At 38.4% G+C, this 27,127-nt stretch overlaps 1 protein-coding gene across 1 annotated transcript in view; it reads left to right on the forward strand.

Moving 5' to 3' along the window:
• Positions 1–27,127, forward strand: part of TRHDE (thyrotropin releasing hormone degrading enzyme) — a 453,490-nt gene that overhangs the window by 229,837 nt on the left and 196,526 nt on the right. The window contains exons 4-5 of the mRNA XM_005679723.3: positions 10,834–10,988; positions 13,919–14,032. Of these exons, the coding sequence (XP_005679780.3) occupies positions 10,834–10,988; positions 13,919–14,032 (269 nt within the window). The remainder of the gene's footprint in view (positions 1–10,833; positions 10,989–13,918; positions 14,033–27,127) is intronic.

A 27,127-nucleotide genomic window follows, 5' to 3' on the forward strand; every position in this document is an offset into this window, starting at 1 on the left:
AGACAGAAGACAGGAAACCCTGAGATTATAGACAATAAAACTTTATTGCTCTAGCTGTAACAGTAGCCAGCGTATCAGCATTTTTGTGCCAGTTCCCTGAACCCCAATTCCCAAGAGTAACATGAAAGAAGCCCAGAGTTCCTCGCCTACTGTCTGATCCATCGCATTGCACTCTCCTTAAGTGAGGAACTGGAAGCCTCAGAAATCTAGTTATTTTATAAATCATGGTATATACTCCTGTCCTTTGCTTTTGAGAGGGCACTATCTCTGTTTGGCTACACAGATATCTTTAAAAAGTAGTTTGGAACAAAAGCCAGGTGCTATCTATGCTTTTTAAGATATACAGAAATGTGAGAGATGCTTCAGAGTTGTGGTCCAACAGTAGCCCTCACAGTAACCCCGTGAAAGAGTTGCAAGTATGGTAATCACTTTGCAGGTAAGGAGAATGAGGAGCAGAAATGATAAATAACAAGCTTCTTAGGCAGCAGGATTGAGTTTTGACCCTAGCCTACCTGGCTTCGGAGCCCGTGTTCTTAATCTCTCTTCTGTGTTGCCTGTATTATACCATGTCGTCATGTTAGCACATGTATTATATTGCAGTTTCCTTCATGCATGCCTATGATATATATTGATAGTTTTAAATGTATTTGTATTCCATACTGGTTTTTAAGCTCCATAGGTTTTAATGGGACTGTGTCTTTATTGTTCAAGGTTTATATATCCAATGTCCAGATTAGTCTGGCTCATGTTAGGTAATGAATAACTGTTTCAGGAATAAACAAAGAAATACTATATATGAAACCATCATATAAGGGAAACTTACTTACCACCTACATTCTCTTAGAGAGCACCAAATCTTTGTTGTGTAACAAGCATTAGTCAACTTGGCCTGTTACCAAATGATGGTGTTAGGAATCATTTAATGTGTTTTTGATGTTTATGCCTAATCATGTCCATTAAAGACTATGAGTTTCGAAAGTGCTTGAAAGAATATACAAAATATGAAATGAAAGTAGAGCTAATTTTAAAAATTAAATGGGTAAGAAAATGACAAACATTTTTTGTGTATATGGGATAAGTCCTTTGGCATAAAAATTCTTTTTCAGGGAAAAAGGGAATTAAGCAAAACTTGACAAGTGTTCCTCCTTTGCAGTTGACAGTAATCAGTAAGTGTCGAGGAAAAGTGATTGCAGAGATGAAAAAAAAAAAAGTCTTTTGAGTGTGTGGTAGGAAGATCAGCAAAAACACTGACTGCATATTATGGCCTAATGCTAATTCAGTAGAATGCTAGGAGTTTGAGAACTTAAATGCTAGGCTTGCGAGTATAAGTGATACTGATGAAAGTTTTGTTACAGGCTAAAATATGTAGCTGAAACCAGTCTTTTTTGATAGAAATATGTGCAAAGTCCATCAGGATAACGCATGCTTTGTTTTAAAGCTTTGAAGTACTGATTCAAACTTTTTTAAAAAATTTTTCATTGGCATATAGTTGGTTTACAATGTTGTGTTAGTTTTGAGTGTATAGCAAAGTGAATCAGTTATACAAATACATATATCGACTCTGTTTTAGATTCTTTTTCTGTGTAGGCCTTAAATCTGGTGGAGTATGTAGGGATAGCAAAGCTTTAAGTCCTCTTTGTCAAACGTATTTGAAAATGATTATTCAGAACTTAATCAGTTGGTGAGTAAAAAAAAAAATCTTCAGAATATGTACTTGAAGGAAGAAATTTTTTTTTCATTTTATAAATACCAGTAATAGATGACTTCTATGAATTTTATCTTATTAATGCTTCTTTTTCAAATGCAATTTATATTTATACTAGTCACATATGGTAATTGTCAGAGCAAGGAGTTTTATTTTTTAATACAGAAACTTCAATGCTTATGTAAATAGTATCTTCAAGTGCCAGTCATGACATAATAAAAACACCACTTTTTAAAAACCTGTTAAACCTTTAAATCTTCAAATTTAAAGTCCTTAAATAATAAAGTGGGAGTGTCCTATGACTTTTTTTTTTAAAGCTTGTTCTTAGGTGGGTTCTGTATTGCTTTACATCATAAACAGTATTTTCCATTCAGAAATCAGGATGCAACATCTTTGTTCAAAGACAAAGTTAGGCCTGTCATGCATCAGATTGCCTAAGGTGAGGATGGACTGGTTAGATCCCAAATAGTGATGGCATTGATTTATCATGTTTTGTGCTTAGGACTAAGTGCTTTACATGGACCATCTCATTTACTCTTCACAACAATCTGCAAGGATAGTACATTAATATCTTCACTCTATCTATGAGGAGATAGAAGCTGAGAGAGATTGAACAATTTATTTGAAGTTTCATAGCAAGTAAGTGTTAGACCTAGATCATACTTAGTGTGGACTCTAAAGCTCCACCTTTTTAACTGTTAAGTCTACTGACCTCTGCCAAGAAGGCCTAGGCTGCTGAGCTGGGGTTGTGATGGAGATGCTGGTGAGGACACTGTGTGGAAGACACTGCTGAGGGTGGAAGTTAAGGATGGGAAGGAAATAGAAGGGAGAGTTAGTGCAGAAGCCTGCGGATTTGACAGCAGGACAGATTTGCAGTAGAAGAACCAGGACAGAGTTCAGAATGCATCTGTAATCTAGAGGGAGCGCCTCAGAGTGGTACTCAGCAGAGAAGCCGAAGGAGCCGCAGAGCACTTCACATAGCAGAGAGCGAAACCAAGAAACTGATGACCAGAAGCGCAGAATTTGATCTTCTTTCTCCAGTAGGAACTGGTTATGGTTATATATCTGCTTTGCAACATCAGGCAAGACTAGTTATAAGCTATATTCAGCATGACTTATCATCGGAAAGGAAAGACTCTGGATGACAAACTCTGTTGATCAGTCTGAGCTCAGAATCTGACCTGACTGTGGTAGGGAGGAGAGGCCTCATATAGCCCACTGTTTTTTTTTTTTTAGTAGTTATTTAATAATGTAGAATACATTAAAGTCTATTTCTAGTATATGAAGTTTCAAACCAGAACATTGCCACTAATGCTAGAGACTGGATTTTGGTTTGTATGTATTGTCAATATTAGGTTCTGTTTTGTGAGTCTCAGAACATTTCTACATGGTTTCAGTTTCTTAGTGTTGTGTTGTCAGGGTGCTGTGCTATGCTTAGTTGCTTAGTTGTGTCCGACTCTTTGTGACCTCATGGACTGTAGCCCCCCAGGCACCTCTGTCCATGGGGATTCTCCAGGCAAGAATATTGGAGTGGGTTGCCATGCCCTCCTCCAGGGGTCTACCCAACCCAGGGATCAAACCCAAGTCTCCCACGTTGCAGGAGGATTCTTTACCATCTGAGCCACCTTGGAAGCTGAAGAATACCAGAGTGGGTAGCCTAACTTCTCCAGGGCATCTTCCCAACCCAGGAATCAAACAGGGTCTCCTGCATTGCAGGCGGATTCTTTACCAGCTAAGCTCCCAGGGATACCTGTGGTGGTGCAGTTTTCATAGTGACTGACTTTCCCGAGAATCCAAAAGAGGAAGTTATAGTACTTTCTTAAGGTTTGCGTGCATGCTTGCTTAGTCGCTTGGGCTTCCCCGGTGGCACTAGTAGTAAAGAATCTGCCTGCTAATGCAGGAGACTCAGGAGACAAGGTTCAACCCCTGGGTTGGGAAGATTACCTGGAGGCATGGCAACCCACTCCAGTATTCTTTCTTGGAAAAATTCCATAGACAAGAGGAGCCTGGTGGGCTGCAGTCCATGGGGTCTCAAAGAGTCGGACACGAATGAATGACTGAGCATGCACAGCACGGACATGCTTTTCTGTCCATGGGATTTTTCATGGCAAGAATGCTGGAGTGGGTTGCCATTTCTTCCTTCAGAGGACCCAGGGATCAAACCTGCATACAGGAGACAAAGGAGATGTCTCCTGTATTGCATGTAGATTCTTTATCCACTGAGCCATCAGGGAAAAGCTTCTTAAGGTTTAAGCCAGATTTAAAAGGCGGGGACCATGCTAGAAGGGGAAGTTGGGGGGCTGTCAAATAATAGTCTACTACTAAGGTGCTTAGACATTTTCCCCTGGAAGTCAAAGAGAACTATCTATCTGGGTGTGTTGGTCATTACAGATGACATTGTAATAGGGGAGAACACTCAAAGAAAACTAGTAGAATGAGTTAAAACACACACACATAGATGGAAATCCTAGAACTCTGGTTTTCAAAAGTTAGAAGATGACAAGAAAATAAAACAAACAACAAAATACACCAACAACAGGAAATGCTAATGTGAGAAGTAGAGGAGAAACTACGACAGACCCTAACTAACAGTATGTGAAAAGAAGCTCACTCAGTCGTGTCTGACTCTTTGTGACCCCATGGACCGTAGCCCACCAGGCTCCTCCGTCCATGGGATTCTCCAGGCCAGAATACTGGAGTGGGTTGCCATTTCTTTCTCCAGGAGATCTTCCTAACGCAGGGATCCAACCCGGGTCTCCCGCATTACAGGCAGACGCTTTACCATCTGAGCCACCAGGGAAGCTCAGTTAACAGTATAATTCTCAGCAATATCTAAGAAAAAACCCAGAGGTCGCCATATTTTGTAATCTTAGTGAGAGCTGTTTAAACAGTGTTAAAAGTAGAAAGCAAATTCTAGGGCACTGAAGGGAGCAAGTAGAGAAAGCCAGATTTTTATGGTAATGTGTGTAATCACATTCGCTACTATTATATGAGTATTTGCTATCTGCCTCTAGTTTTTAGAACTATAGTAATTAATTGGGAGCCGATGCCTATGCACAATTTTATCCAGGATTTTCTTTGAGTTTCCAAGTAAATTAGACCCTTAAACATTTGAGTTTTCTTACTTCTATTATCAAGGCATATGAAAAAGTTGTGGTTGAACATTTTCATGGATATAACCTCATGACAAATTTATTTTGCAAAATTAAAACGATTTGTGAATACATCTTATCTTCAAAGTTAAGCAATGGAGTATTTCAGTAACTGAAGATATATTTTTAAATGTATTATTTATTATTATTTTTAAAATCTGTTTTTATTTTTGTCTGCACTAGGTCTTTCTTGAGGCACAGGCTTTTCGTCGCTGTGCTCAGGCTCTCTCTAGTTGCGGAGCGTGGGGGCTAGTCTTCATCCCATGTGCGAGTTTCTTGTGGAGGCTGCTCCTGCTGCAGAGTACAAGCTCCAGAGAGCACAGGCTTCAGTACTTGTACCATGTGGGCTTAGCTGCTCTGAGGCACGTGGGGTCTTAAGTTCCCAGACCAGGGATACGACCCATGTCCCCTCCTTTGGCAGGTGAATTCTTAACCACTGGACCACCAGGGAAGTCCCTGAAAATATATATTTTAACAGCTTCACTGAGGTATGGTGACATGCAGTATATGTGACATGCACATGTGTAAAGTGTACAATTTGAAGTGTTAAGATATGTATTACACCCATGAAATCATCACCATAATAAACCGATCCATCACTTCCAAACATTTCCTCTTTCCATTTTAACCCCTCTAATCTTTGTCCCCAGGCAAGTACTGATCTGCATTTTGATGTTACAGATTAGTTTTCATTTTCTATATATAAATGACATAAATCATACAGCATATATATTTTTTCTTCCTTTTTACTCAGCATAACTATTTTGGGGTTCACCCATGTTGTTGCATGTATTGACAGTTCTTTCTTTTTATTGCCTAATGGCATTTTATTCTGTGGGTGCATCACACATTAGTCACTCAAATATTGATGGAGATTGGATTTCCAGTTTGGGAGTATTGGAAGTAAAACTGTTATGAACATTTGTGTACAAGTCTTTATGTGGATATATGCTTCCTGCAGATGTTCTTAAAATTTAGAACTATTTATGAGATAAAGATTCAGAGCAGAATATGTGTGTACTCAGTTGCTTAGTCGTGTCCGACTCTTTTGTGACTCCATGGACTGTAACCTGCCAAGTTCCTCTAATTTTCCAGGCAAGAATACTGGAGCAGGTTGCCATTTCCTTCTCTTGGGGATCTTCTTGACCCAGAGATCAAACCAGTGTCTCCTACATCAGCAGGTGGATATTCTTTTTTACCACTGGGCCACCAGGGAATCCCTACAGCGCAGAAAGGTGCAAAGTGTCTCTCAGTAGTGCAGTAAAATCCAGGTTTCTCTGTGCTTTGACATTGGGTTATTATGTCTGTAGAAGAATAATCTCCTGCTCTGCCAGCTATAGACATGGTTTCCTCTATCGGTAATTAAGCCTGTGAGTGTCTGAGAAGCTGCCTTCTATTGCTGACCCTTCTGTGTTTCTCTTGCTCTCAACCCCTTTGTCTGTATCTGACTCCGTTTGCTCAGGAGTCAGAGCAACCTTCAACCTTGTCTGGTTGAAGTTCAGCTTTGTCTTTCAGGTCTGACGCCTCTGCCCTTAGACCTCTGGAAACTAACGAGTCACCGGTCTGCTTAGGCTGCCGTTGCCTGAGGTCTTTGGCACCGGCCTTCAGCTGCCACGCACACGCTCAGGCTGCGGGTCAGACTGTGGCTGTGTGATGACTGCCGTCGGATGTACCTTCTTTATTCCAAACTTTTAGACTCTGCATCTGGCCTGTGTGTGGAGTCCTCGCTATGCCCTTTGAGCCAGTCCATATCCCAGTGTGCAGCCTGACTTGCTCACTTATTCCTGGGGACCTGAGTACCCCTGGCTCTTAGAAGTCTCCAGAGAACAGAAGTGACTCTCTTTTGCAACAGTCTTGTTCGTAAGTCCAGGTGTTCCTACAGGTAAATGGCCCCAGACCTGCTACTGCTGCTGCCATCTGCTGGCGGCAGACAGAGGTGACACATAGTGTTCTGTTGCCTACTTTGTTCGAATTTAGGGGAGGCCTCAAAATAAAATCTCAAGCGGAAGTGTGTCTCTTTGCTCCATCCTTGCGCTCTGCACAGTTCTCACACCCGTGCTCTTCCTCTCTGCTGCCTCAGCCAAGTCAGCCTCACTCTGTTTGCCCAGTGTCTCATTCCCTCCTTAGGTCTGTGCAGTTTTTGTCCCCTCTTCTTAGAAAACTATACTTCCGCATATCTTCAGACAGGTGGCTTCTACCATTACTCATGTCTCCAGTGAGATGTGATGGCCTTACAGATGCCTTGACCACGCTCCACCCAATCACTCCACCAATTACTGTCTTCCTCTATTATTATTATTTTTTTGATAGCATTTGTCATTTGCTCAGTTTCTCTCATTCATTTATGACTTGTTAATTGATCTCGTCCTCCTACACACACCCACGTGTGAGTGCCACGAGAGCAGGGGACAAAGAGCCTCGAGGGCAGAACAGTGCTTGTATTGAGAAAAGAGGCGCTCAAAGATACGTGCTTGTGTAAATGACTGCACGTAGTATCTCTGTGTGCCCGTCAAAATCCTACTTATTTTCAGAAATCCAACTCAAGTGCTACCTCTTTCAAGAACTAGATGTGATATTCTCTCTCTTTTACAGCACTTTTTATTCTTTATTTCTTGTGTTAAGTTGTCATGTTTCCCTGTAGTGAATACAGGGGCCACACTTGACTTATTTTAATATACATCTCAGACTTACACGGGGGCTGCCCCAATGGCTCAGCGGTAAAGATTCCACCTGCCAATGCAGGAATAAAAAGTAGAAGCGGCTTTGATCCCTGGGTTGGGAAGATTTCCTGAAGTAGGAAATGGCAACCCACTCCAGTATACTTGCCTGGAAAATCCCATGGACAGAGGAGCCTGGCGGACTACAGTCCACAGGGTCGCAAAGAGTTGGACATGATGAGCAACTGGGCATGCGCACAAACTTAAGGGCACAGCAAATGCTTAGCTGCTTGTTAACATCATGAATAAATGAAAATTAGCTTTAAGACTCGACCGTTTAATTTTTTCTTATTAGGAAATATTTAAAGAATACAGAAAAGAATCAATAATATTATAAGTAATACCCATGGATCCATTATCAGCTTTGAAAAATTGAAAACATATTGGGCGTACTTATGCGGTCCAGTGGTTAAGACTCTGCCTTCCAATGCAGTGGGATACAGGTTCGATGCCTGGTCAGGGAACTAAGATCGCACATGCCATGAGGTGTGGCCAAAGGCTAAAAAGTAAAATACAACGAAACAAAACGTTGGAAGAATTCCCTCGTGGTTCAGTGGCTAAGACTCTGTAGTTCCATTGCAGCGGGCATGAGTTTGATCCCCGTCTGGGGAACGGGGACCTGAGCTGCGGCATACTGCACAGCACGTGGAGTGGCCAAGACAAAACTAACCACATTTGAAATCCATTGTATATGACCCTCTGTAATGTTGTGATTTATGATAAATATATCCACGTCATTCAGATTTCTCACACATGTTTTCTGGCTTACAGCTCCCAAGACCTTCAGAATTTTCCAAGTGAAGAGAAACCTAAAGTTGTCTTTTGTTACGTTAATAAAGTGACTTTTGGAACTCACCTAAGGATGGAGGCTGGTTGCCGGGAAAACTAACCTTGTGATTAGAGGGTTGGAACTTTTAGTCTCACTCCTTGGCCTTGAGAATGAGGGGAAAGGGGCTGGAGACTGAGTTCATGCCTCAGTGGCCAATGATTTAATCAACCATTCCTCTCTAATGCAGTCTCCATAAAACGCCAAAGGTATGGGCGCAGAGAGCTTCCAGGTGGGAGAGCAGGTGGAGATCTGGGGAGAGTGGCACGTCTATGAGAGGGCCCGGATGCTTTTCACACTTTCAGATGTCTCTTCCATCTGGTTGTTCCTTAGATAGCTTTATAACAAACTGGTGATCTGGAAGTTAAGTGTCTCTGAGTTCTGTGAGCTGCTCTAGCAAATTAATCAAACGTTATGGGAATCTCTGATTTATAGCCAGTTGGTGAGAAGTGCGGGTAACAACCTAATCTTTCAGTTGTATCCTGATTTGAGGTAGGTGGTGGAACCTCCAGTCTTTAACCTATAGATCAGAAGCAAAGATAACAACCCAGGCTTGGGACTGATTTCTGAAGTGGGGGGTGGTGTGTAGTCTTACAGGACTGAACCTTTATCCTGTGGAATCTGATTCTGTCTTTGGATAGATAGTATCAGAATTGAACTGAACAGTGGGTCACTCTGTTGGAATTGCTTATTGATGATGTGAGACAACCCCCCTCTGCCTACGCCATTTGCATACAATCAAAATTGATTCCGGAAACGTAAAAGACTGTCCCTCATTCCTTCCTTCTCCTTTGTTCCCTGAAGCGATCACAATTCTGAATTTGGTGTTTATCGTTCCCAAATGTGTGTGATTCTGTGTGCATTTTACCGCTACTGTTTGTCTGAGCGTGAGTGTGCACGTGTGAATGCCCATTTTCCACCTATGGTACTATTCGCCTTGCTTTTAAGCAGTGTATGATAAAGGGCATTCTACGCTTTGTTCCCTCAGCATTATGTTTTTCTGATTATCCATGCTGATACATGTGGTGTTAGAATTTTGTGGTGAGACTGTTTCAACTGTTGTATGGTATTCCTTTTTTAGAACTGTTTCACAGTTTCTCTGTCCAGTGTCTTGGTGAAAGGCATGTAGTTTCTCCTTTCACTTTTACAAATGGCACCACAGCAACATTCTTGTACCGTTTTTTTCTTAGCATCCTGGGGTGTTACTCCAGGGTTTATATGGTTAAGTGGAGCCAGCTTGCCAGGGTTTGAATCCTTACGTCACCGCCTGCTGGCTTTCCCAAGAAGCATTGACCACCAACTATTTTCAGCCCTTCTCCTGAGCATTCACGCCCTATCTCAGCTGCTGGCAACAAGCCATCAACTTGGCTTACATCCTTTTAATTCCGGTAGATCCTGCTGGAGCCAATTCCCAGATGCCACTGCTTGCTCCTGGAGCCAGACCTCAGCAGGCCTGTGGCTTCACTTGCAATCACTACTTTGCATTTATGTACCATTTCTGGTCCATGAAACGGTTTATTTTCCAGCCTGGAGATGATGTTTAGTTTTTCCTTTTCATATTTTATTTATCATTGCTATGTGTTTGGAGCAGAAGGAGTACCTCAAAGCATGAGCTTACTGTGTCACCTTAACCAACAGTTGATAGCATCATACCTTTACCAGCTTTTAGAGTAAGCATAAATCTTAAAATCATCTAATAATAGATTTTTGGAGCTGAAAGGGATTTTAGAGATTATAATGTCTTAATAACCTCATTTTGTAGGTGAGAGAATTGTGGTCTTGAGAAATTAAGTGATTTATTGATGTCATATATTTAATTAATGATGGAGGCAGGACCAGAACCAAAGTCTGCGGGTTCCCTCCGTAGTCCTTTTGATACTACAGCGTCCATTATAACTTTCTTTATGTGAGCTATATCTGCATGTAACATTTTATTTTTAACAGAACTCAAAAATACATTAAAATTAAGCAATTAGAAACAGGACATGTCAGATTTTTAAACCACTGTGAGATGTTTTCTTTTAAACAATATTGAGGTAAAAGCAAGAGTACAGTATTCTCTGCATTGAGCTGATATATATTCATCAGAAGGCACAGTGCCTTTTGACTCTGTAGATTCCTGCTGCATTTGGTTTCCTTGACTTTCTGCAACTTATTAGGATAGGCGCATCAATAATGGTGCTGATACTTCCCACCTCCTCCACCACTGGGTCTGAAAATGGACTGTGATGGATGGATACGGCCAGCATTTACAGTGATAGCCTATATTTCTGCTGTCACGTAGAAATAGCAGGTAGTTTAATTTAGAAAAAAAAAATTACTGAGAGAGAGCAAGTATTCTTTTTAATGAGACTTTCTGGACTTTTGTCAGACATGCGTTTAGAATCTACTGTGTTTGTTAAAGCCTTTGGAATTGTTTTATTTTATTTCTAGATCTTTTAGCTGTGCCTAAGCATCCGTACGCTGCTATGGAGAACTGGGGACTAAGTATTTTTGTGGAACAAAGAATACTGCTGGATCCCAGTGTTTCGTCTATTTCTTATTTGCTGGATGTCACCATGGTCATTGTTCATGAGATATGTCACCAGGTATGAAAAAAGGATCAGGTGTAAGTATAATTGCAAACTATGGAGAATGTAAAATCATATCAGATAGTTAGATTAGGAGTTCAATTGTTATCCCCCCAATTGAGTTTTAATTCGGTGTAGAGCACTGTGTAGTGCTTTCCGGAAGATATGTCGCTTTTCTCGAATGACAGCACAAACGAAAGCAAGCGCACAGGTTGTACTGAATGAGCAACTGTCAATCAGTTTAGGTGAGGAGTGAGATGGCATCGCTACCCAGCAGCCTCTTTGGAGACCCCATCCACTCACTGTTCTTTGTCAGCCTTGCTTTACTTTCTTGTGATTATTGGTGTGTATATTTGATAAGCGCAGTGATGGTGATGATTTATTGCATTGCTGCAAGATGCAGCCGAGTTCTGTGTACATGTCGAAATTTGCTTCTGCTGAAATCAATTTGTTATTCCCCTTCTCCCATCACACAGACACTTAGGAAGTCTTTCACTAACTCAGCCACAGACTCTTTGTTCTGAAGTGATTGATATTTTTTTGTCTTGGCATGTTTAAAAATTCATATGTAAATTAGCCTGCTTTGTCGTGAAGCTAAGATAAAATCAATTTCATGCATTTTACTACAATGAGCAAAAGGTATTACAGACTTCACAATACCTATTTGAATCTTGATTCTAATGAAAAGAATAACTGAAAATAAACATCTGTGCTTTAATAAAAGGAGGTTGTCCTGGTGACTGGAAACTATGGATAGTTTGTAAGTGAAAACACCAGGAATCTCAGTGTGAAACCGTAACACTTCAACTTGCTATCTTTTTAAAAAGTCTGAAAACCTTAAAGAGAGGTAGAAAATGTTGTCAGTAAAGAAAGCTGAATAGGTAAATGCTAATACATGAACACAGACTTCATGATCAATTGTTCCGGGCCACGTGACTATTTACCTAAATGTCAGCCTTCGGCAGTGAACCTGTGTGGTGTTTGTACCAGCCATGCTGCTCAGCTAGGGCATGTGTTCCTTGCTTGAGTGACTTGAGCGGATCCATTGTAGAGATAACTAGTGCTTCTCTATTGTGCTAAAGTGGTTTCCAGCTAATCATATAATTCTTTGATGCAAAAACTGATTCCTTTTTGAACATTCCTAGACACAAGTTACATGTAGAGTTCTTTTGAAATAAGAGCATACTGATAATCGTTCCTAGAACTGGATTTCATTTGTTCCAGACTCTCAGTTACTTTCTTGTTTTAGCTTAGTGATGTTCAGCTACTTACTATGAGGAAATGAACCAGAAGCTGGGAGAAACACATAATAATTTCCACTGTCAATGCCAAAGTATTTTTTACATTACCGTCTCTCCTCACCTACTTCTTATTGCAGTTTTTAAGATAGACTTTTAATTGCTGATCAAGAATAAAAAAATACTTAAAATATCATTTAACTTGTGGTCATCAGCATGTTCAGAATTATCTTGTATTTGTATTTCGATTAGAGATCCTTTTGAGTAAGAGATACTTTATTATTAATATTGAAACGCTCTGCCACCAAGCTATTTAGTTCTTAAAGCCGTAGAGCTATGATCTGATACTTGCCTGACTGTCTTTTCCTTCTGTTTCTTAAATAGCTCACTCCCACTTAGAATCTTCACACTAAGAGTTACTTATAAATGCCTGAAATCCTCTTGCCTAAGGCTTTCTCATGGCTCCTTCTTATCACTAAAGTCTGAGCTCAAATGTCATCTGGTTAGAGAGAACCTTTTGGCTTTTACAATCTAAAGCAACCCCTCCCCCGTACATATCATGTTTTAATAGGACCTGAAATTCTAATGTTTCTTTGTTTCTTTTTTATTTTCTATCTCACCTCATTGTCCCTTCCTCCACAATAAAGTGTTCGCTGCCTCAGAAGGGACGTTGTCTAACTTTTCATCATTAAATCCCAAGTGTCATGGTTCCTGGTATATAATGTTTTTTGTTTGTTTTGTTTTTTTAATGAAGAAAGAATTCCTTTATGCTTTTTCTGAACTCAGCAAGGAATTCAGAGTAATGCATCATGATCTAATCAAAACACCAATTAAAAATTACAACATTATTTTTCTTGAAGTGATCTTAGGGGTTTTTTTGTTCCAAAACTCATTATCATAGGACATGGCGAGTCAGCATCTTGAAAGCCTTCAGTTCTTTCAGTCAGCTGACATTGTCTGTGAAATGCCTCTGCCACTGGAAGGTGCTGCTCCAGTACTTCCTGTGGTGAGCTCACTACTTCTTGAGGTAGTAGTTTCCATCTTCATCCATTTTAGTCTGTTAGAGGGTCTCCTGCATTTTTAGCAACCTCTACCAATTGACAGACTTCCCTGGTGGCTCAGATGGTAAAGCATCTGCCTGCAATATGGGAGACCCAGGTTTGATCCCTGGGTTGGGAAGATCTCCTGGAGAAGGAAATGGCAACCCACTCCAGTATTCCTGCCTGGAGAATCCCAGGGACGGAGGAGCCTGGTAGGCTACAGTCCATGGGGTCGCAAAGAGTCGGACATGACTGAGCGACTTCACTTCACTTCACCAATTGACAAACCCCAATTTCCATCCATTAGTCCTGATTTGTCTCCTGCAGGGCCACAGAACACAAGCTTCTTCTAAACATTAGGTCTTCAAATATTTGAAGACAACTGTCAGCAATTTTTTTTTTCTCCTGAGTCCTTTCTTTCCTCGGTTAAATATTCTTTTCCTGTTCCTTGATCATTTTATTTTTGTTCTACCCTGCATACACTTATTAAAAAATTAGCATCACCCAAGTAGTCCAATTAATAGTCTTGCTATAACCTATTTTAAGATCCCAAAATCAGTTAGAAAATGAATTCCAGCTATGATCATCATAGTTGAATACATTTAATTCTAGATGAGATAACTCTGGCTAGAGGTGATTTTATCTGATGCCCATTCATCTGTGATGGCAGTGGTTTGGTGACCTCGTGACTCCCGTGTGGTGGGAAGACGTGTGGCTGAAGGAAGGGTTTGCTCACTACTTTGAGTTCGTTGGCACAGACTACCTCTATCCCGGCTGGAACATGGTAAGTGCATTTCTCTTTAATTGTTTGGAACTCTCAGTGAAAGCTTGATCCCATGTCATGCTGGGCTTATCTGATCATGAGACATGTTTGAAAATGCCAACTGATGCATGAAAAAAATTAGCTACCCAACAAAAGAAATGTAACCCAAAATTTAAACGGTAGTATTCTAGAAGAATTCTCTTTTAGTTATTAGAACTAAATACAGTCTGATTGGTTATCCATTGACTTCAAAATACTACAAGTTTTCTAAATAAAAATATTTTAGATTGCAATATTTGATAACAAAGATAAACTATCCTATAAATTGATAAGGTAATAGCAATTGATAAGTTATATTTTAAATGTGCATAGGGTATGTCAATATATAGGAAGGAAAATGAGAACTTAATATTCAGTGTGATGAACTCAAAACATAGCTAAAATCTTTGATACATTTTTTTTTTCACTTTAGGATTAAATGATTTAATGAGATCACTAATTTTATAAAGAGTTGTGTGCATTATATCCAAACTTGTATGTCTGACTCTGAAGTAGAGTTTATTGTACCAGAAGCAGTGACGTTCTTGAACATCCTAGAAGAAAAGTGGAGGGGAGATATGATTTCTATATGTTTTTCAATGTAAGTTTTTCATTTTATGGCCTTCCCTGGTGGCTCAGATGGTAAAGCGTCTGCCTGCATTGCGGGAGACCTGGGTTTGTTCCCTGGGTGGGGAAGATCCCCTGGAGAAGGCAATGGCAACCCACTCCAGTACTCTTGCCTGGAGAGTCCCATGGACAGAGGAGCCTTGTAAGCTACAGTCCATGGGGTCGCAAAGAGTCCAACACGACTGAGCGGCTTCACTTCACTTCACTTCATTTTATACAAGCTTCCATTAATGAGTAAGTGGCTATGTTATTAAATAGAACCCAGGATGTAGGCTGTCTTGGAATTTGAACTTTACTTATTTCTAAAATTCATTTCATCATTATTTTTGGCTGTACTGAGTCTCAGTTGCTGCTCGGGGCTTCCCCCCTGCTGCCGCAGGTGGGGACTGCTCTTTAGCTGTGGTGTGAGGGTGTGGAGCACGGGCTCCAGTGGCTATGGTCCCTACGCTTGGTTGCTCCGAGGCACGTGGGCTCCTCCCGGCTCAGGGAGGGAACCTCTGTCTCCTGCACTGGCAGTCAGGCTCTTTGCCCCTGAGCTGCCAGGGAAGTCTGGGACTTGAAGTTTAAATTTAAGTGGCACTATGTAAAAGTCGCAAAATACTAGCATTTGCCAACTCCCAGAAGCTCAGATTTCACCTGGGTTATAGCTGGAGTGATAATATAAATTTATTTTACACCACTCGGTTTTTGATATTTAAACTACTAATATATGTGATTATCTAATTATCTGTCATGATTACAAGGGTGATATGGTGAAATATAAAGTTGTCCATTAAGTCATGATATAACTTTTCTACCATACTCCTACTGAGTGTAAAAGGTGATCTTACATATCTCAGAAGAAATGTTACAATTGTAATATCATACTGATATGTTTGAATTATCCAGTTTTATTTATATTTTATAAGAACAAGGCTCATTTGTACAAATATGTGAATTAATTTTACTTGGCCTTATATATCTAGGTATATATATATAAATAATAAAATTTTAAAAATCTTATTTGAACTATTTTATTTTATCATTGAAATTAATTTAAAAATGCTTTTAAAGAACTTTGAAGAAAAATCATCAATAGCATGCAATATTTATTATTAAAGGTATTTTTTGAACAAATATGTAGTTTTAAAACTGAAATATTAAGGATATTGAAACATTTGTAAAAATATATTTTGGTTTCTAATTGACTTTCAACCAAATTTGTTTAAAATTTTTATTTAATTTTCATTATGCTGTGAGTTATTACTGATTGGTGATTCTGTTATGTTTTAATGTTTAAAATGTTAGTATTATAAATGACATGTTACTCATATAGGTAAGATTTTTTTTTTAGCTCATTGAGCTATCTATGACAAAATCTATTCAGCATTATAAAAATAAATCTTAGATTGAAAAGCTATGAACAGAATTATACTCATGGTGAAAACTGACAGTTTTTGATGGTTTTAGCATTGCAGTCTACCCCAAGTTTCAATGTTCCCATACTAAATTTTGTTTTCAAATAATTTTTTTTTATCCCTTTGTTTCTGTTTTTTATTCTGTTTCCCATTTTAAGCTGAATTTGTCAGGGATAAAACTCACTAGTGAACTTGTGTAGTGGGCCCATGTGCTGCTTGTGAGCTTAACTTCTCCAGGAGTCACCCTAGACTCGTTTCAGCTTGTCTTGTCTCGGATTCTGCCTCCGGCAATCTAAGACAACCATGTCTGCTCAGGTCACTGAATGGCCAGTTCTCATCTGCGACCCCGGATGAGCAAGTGTTTTAATTAATGTGTGGTTTTTCCTATGGGACCACTTCATGGTTTGAAGACTAAGCCTCCACCACTCCCTTAAATTTCTCAGTCACCTGAGAAAAACAAAACTGACCAGGAGGAGTCTTGTCCTTTTTCTTCAGAGCAAATAATTTTTTATATTCCTTCATTATTTTATCAATCAAATTATAAATGGAGAGCATTTTTGTAAGAATACTGAAAATGAATACAGAGTATAAGTAACACTTCTGATACTTTATCCTAAATACAATAAAGACCATGTATTGAAAGCATTTATAACAAATGTTTTGGTGTGGTAAGATATAAATCCATATTATATAATCAAAAATGGGGATTAATGATGGATTACACTAAGAAATGAAAGCATAAACTCCATCACAATTAACTAGGCAATGGTGGAAGCAAGCTTTGTTATTATGTCTCTTTATGTTCAGGTTAAGATCACAAATACTTTCTCTTATTGGCTGATTTTGCTTTTTTAGTAGTTTTTAAAATTTAGTTTGTAGAGTACTTCAGTATATTAAATTTATAAAACCTGTAAGAAGAGACTCTAAACAAATGCTCCTCCACGATCATTAATATCCTCTTTGCAAACAAAAATTTAAGACAAGTCAGCCACATAAATAAGAAAGGATATTAAGTGACTTTAAGGCTGTGTCAGCACTATTTTTCATAATGGCATCAGCAAAAGAGTGAAAGAAATACTAGGAAGAACAAGAGTGATGGCTGTGTCAGCAGTAACTCATACTGTTGTGATATACACAAGAGCTTGACTATAAGAGCAAGGCTCGGGCTGCACTAGAACTTAGCTGAAATTAGAAAAGTCAGAAGTCAGACGTGTCTCAGAAGACTTAAAGTAAGCAAGCTGACCTCTTTTGCCTCTAATCTCAAAAACCGTGGTTTTGTTATTTTTAGACAACAACGCTCATACACTGAAATACAACTTCAGCTTGCTAGGGAGATTACTATGACAGTCTATGTTTTATGGAATAGCAATAAAGAAGCCCAGAATTACACAATATTGTTAAGGAAGCTAAACCTAAGTTCTGGTTTAGAATAGTATACTTATGTGGCCTCTTAGGCTGTATATATTCATATGTATGTGTTTATAGACAGTTTCTGCTGAAGAAATAATGTTTTTTTGCATTAAGAACACTACATGAAATAAACACTACTATCAAATCTTTTTCCCCAACAAACTAACCAAGTATACCATTTTATAGATATGGGTCTTTACAGGTAGTATGATATAAGGTCAGGAAATAGATTGACAAGAAGTAATTCAGATTCCAAAAGGGCATTTCACTTCTTGACTCATCTTTATCACTTGAGAAATGGGATGATTGTATTGACTTAATAAGCACACATGATTTTTGTGAGGATAAAATAACTTGCAAGTTCTTTGAAATCCTTAAACAAATGTGAGTGGGTATCATAGACCTGGAAAATAATAAATTTTCCATTAGAAAGGGGCATTGGTTTTATGTATAAATACCCTAACACTTCCAACCTTAGTAAGCTATTTTGATGCCCTAGATTTTATAATGATTACCTATAGATTGAGTTGGATCATAAGGAAGGCTGAGGACTGAAGAACTGATGCTCTCAAACTGTGGTGTTGGAAAAGATTCTTGAGAGTCCCTTGGACAGCAGGGAGATCAAACCAGTGAATCCTAAAGGAAATCAACCCTGAATATTCTTTGGAAAGACTGATGCTGAAACTGCAGTACTTTGGCCACCTGATGTGAAGAGCCAACTCATTGGAAAAAACCCTGATCCTGGGAAAGATTGAAGGCAGGAGAAGGGGGTGACAGAGAATGAGGTGGTTGGGTGGCATCACTGACCAGGTGAGTTTGAGCAAGCTCAGGGAGATAGTGAAGGACAGGGAAGCCTGGGGTCCTGAAGTCCTTGGGATCACAAAGAGTCAAACATGATTAATGACTGAACAACAACGTGTAAAGATTACAAAAAAAAATTCTGTAAACTTTGTATATAGACTCAGTCTCTTCAAATCAGTGCTTATCTATATTGGCAATGTGGACTATTTTATAGGTACATAAGCTTTATATCATGTTTCATTCATCAAACAGAAGTGTCAAGATCACTTAGATTATCTTGTGGGGTTAGATTTCATAGGGTGAGTCGACAACTTGATGACTATTCTATCACAGTTTGTTGTTAAGGACAATATTATTGGATGAATTAAGTTGCATTAAGCTATTGATGACAGTCATATTAAATCTTACTGTGATTCCTCCAAAGGGAGAAAATAAAGGATCCATGCAGCATAGTTACTGTTCAACAATTCCTTATCATTTTAATTTGAAAAAGGTATATGATAAAAGAGTTTTAATACAGGAAAAGGATAAATAGTAAAATGATATCATGAAGAAATCCTTATTTTGCAGACCCAGTGCTGATGTAGGCCAAATCATATTCCCTGTGTGTATTGGACAGGTTTTCACTGCAATCAACCCTGCGTATTACACAGGTTTTCACTATAATCAGCCCTGCCTATTGCACAAGTTTTTACTATAATTTGTATCTATATGATAGATGTATCCTGTAGTTTCCTGAATGTAGCCTTGTAAGAATGTGCTTGCTATAATGAGAATTATTAAACATGTGTATATTCTCTTATTAAATAACTTGGGATGCTAAGGAGCTTCACACAGCAGTAACTTTAGACACTGATAAAGTCCAAGGAAGGGGAATTCATCTTAAATTTTTATGAGGGCACATACCTGGGCAGAAAGATAAGTATTAATAGAGAATTGTGCAGCTAAACTTAATTATGCTAAATACTTAGGATATCTCAAAGTGTATTGCCCAAAACCTTGATAAACGTTCTCAATTGTTTTTAACATGGTCAAGATTAAAATGGTAAAAATGAAATCTGCCATTAGACTCAGTATGTGGTAAAACAAAAATTGCCTGCTAAATTTAATAAAATTAAATGCAATAAAATTATCTTTACTTCTTAAATTATTTTATTTTTATTCAAAAAGAAGATCAGAAAATCATTGGTGAACTGAAATAGATACAGAATTTATTGAGTTCATTTGTTTCCAGTTTAAACGTAAAGATATATTGATTAATTATTCCAAACAATAATAAAAACTCTGCTATTCAGAGAGGGGGAAATAGAAAATTAGAGAAAAATTATTTTTGTTAATATGCTTCTTGTTCAGCTCTTCATGTCTTAAGTCCATCTTTGATTTAATGTCTATAAAGAAAAATGCTTTCACATGCCTTTCAGAGTTAGTTAATACACATTTCAACAGTAGTTGGTATGTTGGTACTTATAATTCATCAATATTAAAATATATTTGCCCAGGAAAGCTATGGTGTCAGAGATGGACCATCTGGGTATTAAATATTTGTTTTAGAATCTTACCTTCAGTTCAGTTCAGTTGCTCAGTCCTGTCCGACTCTTTGCGACCCCACGAATCGCAGCACTCCAGGCCTCCCTGTCCATCACCAACTCCCGGAGTTCACTCAGACTCACGTCCATCGAGTCAGTGATGCCATCCAGCCATCTCATCCTCTGTCGTCCCCTTCTCCTCCTGCCCCCAATCCCTCCCAGCATCACAGTCTTTTCCAATGAGTCAACTCTTCGCATGAGGTGGCCAAAGTACTGGAGTTTCAGCTTTACCATCATTCCTTCCAAAGAAATCCCAGGACTGATCTCCTTCAGAATGGACTGGTTGGATCTCCTCCAGTCCAAGGGACTCTCAAGAGTCTTCTCCAACACCACAGTTCAAAAGCATCAATTCTTTGGCGCTCAGCCTTCTTCACAGTCCACCTCTCACATCCATACATGACCACTGGAAAAACCATAGTCCTGACTAGATGGACCTTAGTTGGCAATACCAAATAAATGTGTGTATATATGTAGATTTTCCATGCAGTTGTATTTTGTCTATTGTGATAAAAAAATCCACATATAATATTCTACTCCTGATGTCAGTAAATTAGAAGATGATGCAATTGTTTTCAACTGGTCGATATTTTATTCTCAACTGATTGACATATTGAATGTAAAAAATTTAAAGACTTCTATTGGTTAGTCCCAAGGGTCTGTGATATTTTTGATCCATCTCAGTAGCTTAACAGTGACATTTACATTGAAAGACTAGAAGAAAAGTAGGAAGGGTGCCCCTGGGTCTGTTGGGGGTCACAGTCTTCAAAATGGACTTCTTTGTGCTTTCCCCTTACTCTTCCCTCCGATCCCTCTCTAAGTAATCTTTCTTCATGTTGAAAACATTAACTTTTGTTTTTTAAAGAAGAGAAAAAATTTTTTTTCTTATTTGAGGGAATCTGGGGAGCAGCAGCCTTCTATTCTGGAAAAATGGGGTTACTTTCTCCTTAGCATTAGTGGTCAGAGAAGTTTGGAGCTTTGGTGGACAATTTTTGCTTGTTATTGTTGAGTCACTAAGTCGTGTCTGACTCTTTTCCATAATAGACACATAAGAAAAGTCCACAGAGGAAATAAGAGCTAGCAAAGAGAACAATCTTAGAGAAAAGTTTCTCATAGAATTCGTCTGAATTCTGAGTAAATGAAAGAGGATTCTGAGATGCAAAGGCCTAATGCATTGAGAATGAGATTTACGCTCAGAATGTACAAATTAGTTTAATCTAGGAGAAGGCAATGGCACCTCACTCCAGTGCTCTTGCCTGGAAAATCCCATGGGTGGGGGAGCCTGGTACGCTGTAGTCCATGGGGTCACTAAGAGTCGGACACGACTGAGCGACTTCACTTTGACTTTTCACTTTCATGCATTGGAGAAGGAAATGGCAACCCACTCCAGTGTTCTTGCCTGGAGAATCCCAGGGACGGGGGAGCTGCCGTCTATGGGATCGCACAGAGTCGGACACGACTGAAGTGACTTAGCAGCAGGATGTCAGTGTTAAGAAGCAGGTCAGAGACTTGGCTTCTGATTAATGATGACTGAAGAGATATTAGGCCTTCCCAAGTGGCTCAGTGGTAAAGAAATTGCCTGCCAGTGCAGGAGACACAGGAGATGTGGGTTCAGTCCCTGAGCTGGGAACATACCCTGGAGGAGGAAATGACACCCCACTCTGGTATTCTTGCCTGCAAAGTCCCATGGATAGAGGAGCCTGGTGGGCTACAGTCTACGAGGTTGCAAAGAGTTGGACATAACCGAGATGCATGCACAAAGAGATATTAGAAATTTCTAGCAAAGAAGAACAGTGAAAAAGAGAAATGCACCTGTTGTACTAACGTTAAAATAATTCCCACTAAAGCTAATACATAACTGATTGGGTTAACATTTTCTCATTAGGACTAATTCTGTACTTTTTACCAATGACCTTACTGATGTGCTGGTAGCCCTGTTAAGAATATCAGTTAGAAGGAAGAGTGAATAAGGCCAGTCTTTAGTTAACTGTTGATGTACATTAACTGACTTAGAAACTTTATGGTAAAAATACATTTTTGAGATGACAACAGAAGTATTGATAATACATTCATATATTTGTTTATATTTATAGATTTTATGTAACAATCAAGATGTTGGCTTCACAGTTTGAGAAATGGAAACTTTTGAAAAGTTTATTATCAAAGTGTGTTGTTTCAGAAAATTTATCTGCTTTATTTACTGCTTCAAATGAAAGGCCAACTTTTATTAAATACTTTTAGAAAGGGAAGAAAAAGTAAGCATAACTCATTAGTATTCATATATACTTCTACACAGGTATGTATCTGAGAGGGTTTTCTTAGTCACATTACCTCACTTTTTTAACTATATGAATTTTAAAAATTTAAAACAAAGGTGCAAATTGAAATTTCATGTATATTCTTAAAGAATGATTTTTTTAAAAGCCGTTTATGTTCAGAAAGACACTAAGTGTTTCAGGTTTTGTATATTTTAAACTTAGTGATAAAAGATAAATGAGCATTCCCTTTGGAATAAAATATTTCTTCCAGAGACCGTGTGCAGCTTTGCATTGTGTCAAGCTCTTTCTACCTTTCCTTAGGAATTGCAAAAGCAATCAATACATTGACAGGATTAGACACTTCCTAAGAAGAAAACTTTTGCTGAACCTGAAGCCTAACAATAAAGCAAGGCTGTCCTTTTTCATATCTAGGGACAATGCAGGAAAAGTTAACCCATTCATTACCAGGTGAGAGCAGTTTGTGAGCAAAATGTTCCGACATCACTTGATAAACAGAAAATGGATGATGTCAAAAATATACCAAGACAATTAAGTGTTCTGTTAGACAGCATTGTTCATAAGTATTTATGACTTACAATAGCAGATTATACCAGTTTAATCTGTCCTTTTACTACACTTGGTTTAAAAAAAAATTTTATCTTCTTATGATGCATGAATTGCTCAACACTTTATTTTAGTCAGTATATTATAGATATATTACAAAGGATTTGCTTTGCAAAATCTGTAACATGAACATAACCAAAAAGAAAAACTGGGGACCAAGAGGACAACCAAAGACTAATTCATTAATTTTCCAATTATTAATCATCCTTAACCAGGCCGCTATATGCGTTAAAAGACATTAGAACACAACTTATTTCTAAACCAGGAGTGACTGTTTCAGTCCATAACACTTTATGGGGCTTTTTTTTCCCCTTCTTTTCATCAAGGTTACTTTAACACTGTTCAAATGTTACTAGACAAGAATGTGATAAATGAAAGTAGTGAGTTCAAGTGATATTTTCGAAGAGCCAAAAATGTAAGAGAACTTCCTGTCCAGAGAAGCAAAAAGCAATAATTTGAGGCTGGTGAGATTTTGCTTCAATTACTCCAGTAACACTTGCAAAAATAAAGACATGTAATATTTACTGTGTACCATTAAGCACTTTAGATACGTTAATTCCCTGTGAAACAGAGTGAGACCTTCTGCTATGTATTTTGAAAGTACACATCTTTGCTGTCATTTTTCTTAAGAGTCTGAGAGTGTGGTAATGGTTAGACATCTATGCAGGCCACCACTCAAGCAGCTCTCTTCAACTATGAATTCAAAAAGATGTTTTGGGGTAGAATATGTTTTGACACTGAGTTAAATAACCTCTGTGGGTCTACCATTCATAAAGTAAGCTTTTTTTGAAGCTATTTATATATTTAGCTTTTTACCTTTCCCTGGGACTAATGAAATAAAATTCTTTATGATTATTGGAATGTTATCTTTGTCATATTGATCTTTAATTAAGATATAAGGGGATGCTTACTTTTCTCAAAGAACCTACTTTAAATCCACCTGTGTCCAATTTATTCTGTTAACCATTTTATTTTGTCTTCTCCAGATTTCATATATAGTTCAGTGATGCCTTTCCTGGGTGCTATTAATGTTAAGTTTACATATATTAGTTTGATGGATTGCTGCCACAGGTTTGCCCATTGCATTGTTATACATTTCATTCATTCTGTTTAATGAATTAATTCAGAGAATTATCAAGTGCCTAAAATGAGACCTTCATTTTGCTGTTAGCAGAGACCTGCTATATATCAGCTTCTTATACACTGTATTCTATCTTTTGTGTGGTAGTTTCAGTTAGAAGGTGTGATTAGATTTAGGATTTTATATTTTTTACCTGTTAGTTGACAACCATGGAAGAAAAGTTATGACCAACCTAGACAGCATATTAAAAAGCAGAGACATTACTTTGACAACAAAGGTCCATTTAGTCAAAGCTGTGGTTTTTCCAGTGGTCATGTATGGATGTGAGTTGGACTGTGAAGAAAGCTGAGCTCCCAAGAATTGATACTTTTGAAATTGTGGTGTTGGAGAAGACTCTTGAGAGTCCTTGGATTGCAAGGAGATCCAGCCAGTCCATCCTAAAGGAAATCAGTCCTGAATATTTACTGGAAGGACTGATGCTGAAGCTGAAACTCCAATACTTTGGCCACCTGATGCAAAGAACTGACTCATTGGAAAAGACTCTGATTCTGGGAAAGATTGAAAGCAGGAGGAGAAGGGGACGACAGAGGATGAGATGGTTGGATGGCACCACTGACTCAATGGCCATGAATTAGAGTAAGCTCCAGGAGTTGGTGATGGACAGGGAGGCCTGGCATGCTGCAGTCCATGGGGTCACAAAGAGTCGGACACGAGTGAGCGACTGAACTGACAACCATGCTTCTGTCAGAAGTTGTTTAGTTTATGGGATAGCTCAAAAACACAGATCCATAAACTCGGTCAGACTGTTCATATTCATGGCTATGTTTGGAAAATAAGATTTAGTGCAGTAAGTTTCAGAGGATTAGCCAAATGATGGAGCAAGAAGAACATCTAGCTACCTATTATCATTTTTATATTACACGGATTAAATATTCTCTAACATTTACTCGGATTTACCTAGTTACAATAGCTATTTATTTTTATTTAGATTTTAAGTATCTTTCTGCTCAGTTAAGTTCTGTTCTTTCCCAAAGCTTCACAGCTTTGCTCAGAAGATGAGTACTTAAAAAATTTTTTTAAAATATTTCTGTTCTTCTCTTTGTAGTGGTGGTGATGGTATGGTGGGGTATTTTCATCTAAATATTATTTATTTCCCAAGTTTTCTGATTCCAGACCTCACTGATTTCAAAAACTTTCCATTAGGATGCAAATAGAAATTGAATCTCAGTATGTGTTTCAAAATACTCTGGATTACGTTTTATTAGTCAAGTATTACAGGGTTTTCCTAGCTTATTTTTAATGTACCTGAAAATATTAGCAACTTCTTGTGATTGATGTGCAGAGCAAATGCATGATATACCAAAAAGGATTGGCAAATCTGATTTTATTGTAATGTCTTATCAGCTTCTCAAAACAATTAAGCACAGAGATAGAGGAAGATTCTTATTGCCAGGGTAGACAGAGGATTATTGAGAATATGAAGAAGCCATTACCCCTTTACGCAGAAGGTCCTGAAGTGACATGTAGAAGAATTAAGTATGAACTCATGTGAGCTAACAAAGGACAAGAATTAAATCTCTCCCACTGAACAGTACACTTCATCAGTTAAGGAAGTTTATTTCACCAGTATTTCTCAACATTTAACCCAAAGTATAGCATCAATGAGGTAATCAATAATAAAAATCTGGTCAAAAGTTAACAAAAATTTATGAAGTGAAAGACATTAAAAATTATGAAAGATTGTAAGAGTGTTTATATCATATAGGAACTCATTCATTCAATTATTAATAAAAAGGATAGTGAGATTAAAAAACATGTAAAACTATATTTGGTAAGTGTCTGAAGGAAAACAGAAGGAAAAAAATGTCAAGAAATCCTGAAAAATAAAGGGAAGCCAAAATGGTATGAACATTCGAAGAGGGTTATGTAAAAGCCCAAGGCATATGGCGATTGTTCACAATTATTTTGGGGGGCTGCTTGTTGACTCATTGGAAAAGACTCTGATGCTGGGAGGGATTGGGGGCAGGAGGAGAAGGGAACGACTGAGGATGAGATGGCTGGATGGCATCACTGACTGGATGGACGTGAGTCTGAGTGAATTCCGGGAGTTGGTGGTGGACAGGGAGGCCTGGCGTGCTGCGATTCATGGAGTCGCAAAGAGTCGGACGCAACTGAGTGACTGAACTGAAGAATCAGAATGAGCGATGTAATTAGGCAAACTGTTCATAATTATTACTGTGATTGACATTATTTGAAGCACATTCAAGGTTATTCTGTAACACACAGGGTTATCATAATTAATAAATGTATAAATGACTAATCGACAGTGACTTCTGACGTGACAGTATTGCTCTGTCTTGAAGGTTCTTGAGTAAGTATGCGGAAGGTTTAGAATTTGGATGAATACAACGCAGCCCATTTTGTGTTTCATCTTAGCATTTCCTCTTAACTGTGTCACACCTTGGATAATATGGGACATGACACATTCAGCCTGGATGTTACCAACGAAACATAAGTCAGCTGAAGGGTGTAGGCATGGAAGAGACTCACAGTTTAAGGCACTTTCTTTGTGTTAATCATGCTTGGGAGTATATCAGTTCATAAAAACATGTGCAGTGGGTTATTTGGGGTTATGAGAGCCTTAGGAAGTGATCCAAAATAGTCTTGTACAGATATAATTGCTCTTTTAGTTGCTGCATTGACTAAGGTATCTTAAAGTGTTTGTCACTTGGCAGTGGATGAAGTGTGGTTAATGGTTAGAAGAAATAAGAACATTAGGACAATTTTGGTTACTTACTGTAAGGCTTATATGAAATTACATAATACTATTGTATGCTTTGGCCACCTGATGTGAAGAGCCAACTCCCTAGAAAAGACCCTAATGCTGGGAAAGATTGAGGGCAGGAAGAGAAGGGGGTGACAGAGGATGAGATGTTTGGATGGGATCACTGACTCAATGGACATGAGATTGAGCATACTCCAGGAGATAGTGAAAGACAGGGAAGCCTGGGGTGCTCCAGTCCATGGGGTTGCAAGGACTCAGACATGAATTAGCAACTGAACAACTACAGAGATCTGCTCAGATAACTGTGTTTGTGTATCACTTTCTGTAAAAAGTTATGTGAACAAATGCAGAAGTAACATTTTCAGTGCAGTGCTTGTTTTATTATAAGCATTAATGCTTATAATGGTAATTATTTCTAAAATTATTATTTAATGCCTATTTTATGTATGTGTTTTACATAAGTTTGACTTTAAGTGGACTGCTTTAACAACCCACACATAAAAATGATTAT

The sequence above is a fragment of the Capra hircus genome, chromosome 5 (assembly GCF_001704415.2).
Source record: "Capra hircus breed San Clemente chromosome 5, ASM170441v1, whole genome shotgun sequence".
Classification (NCBI taxonomy): Eukaryota; Metazoa; Chordata; class Mammalia; order Artiodactyla; family Bovidae; genus Capra; species Capra hircus.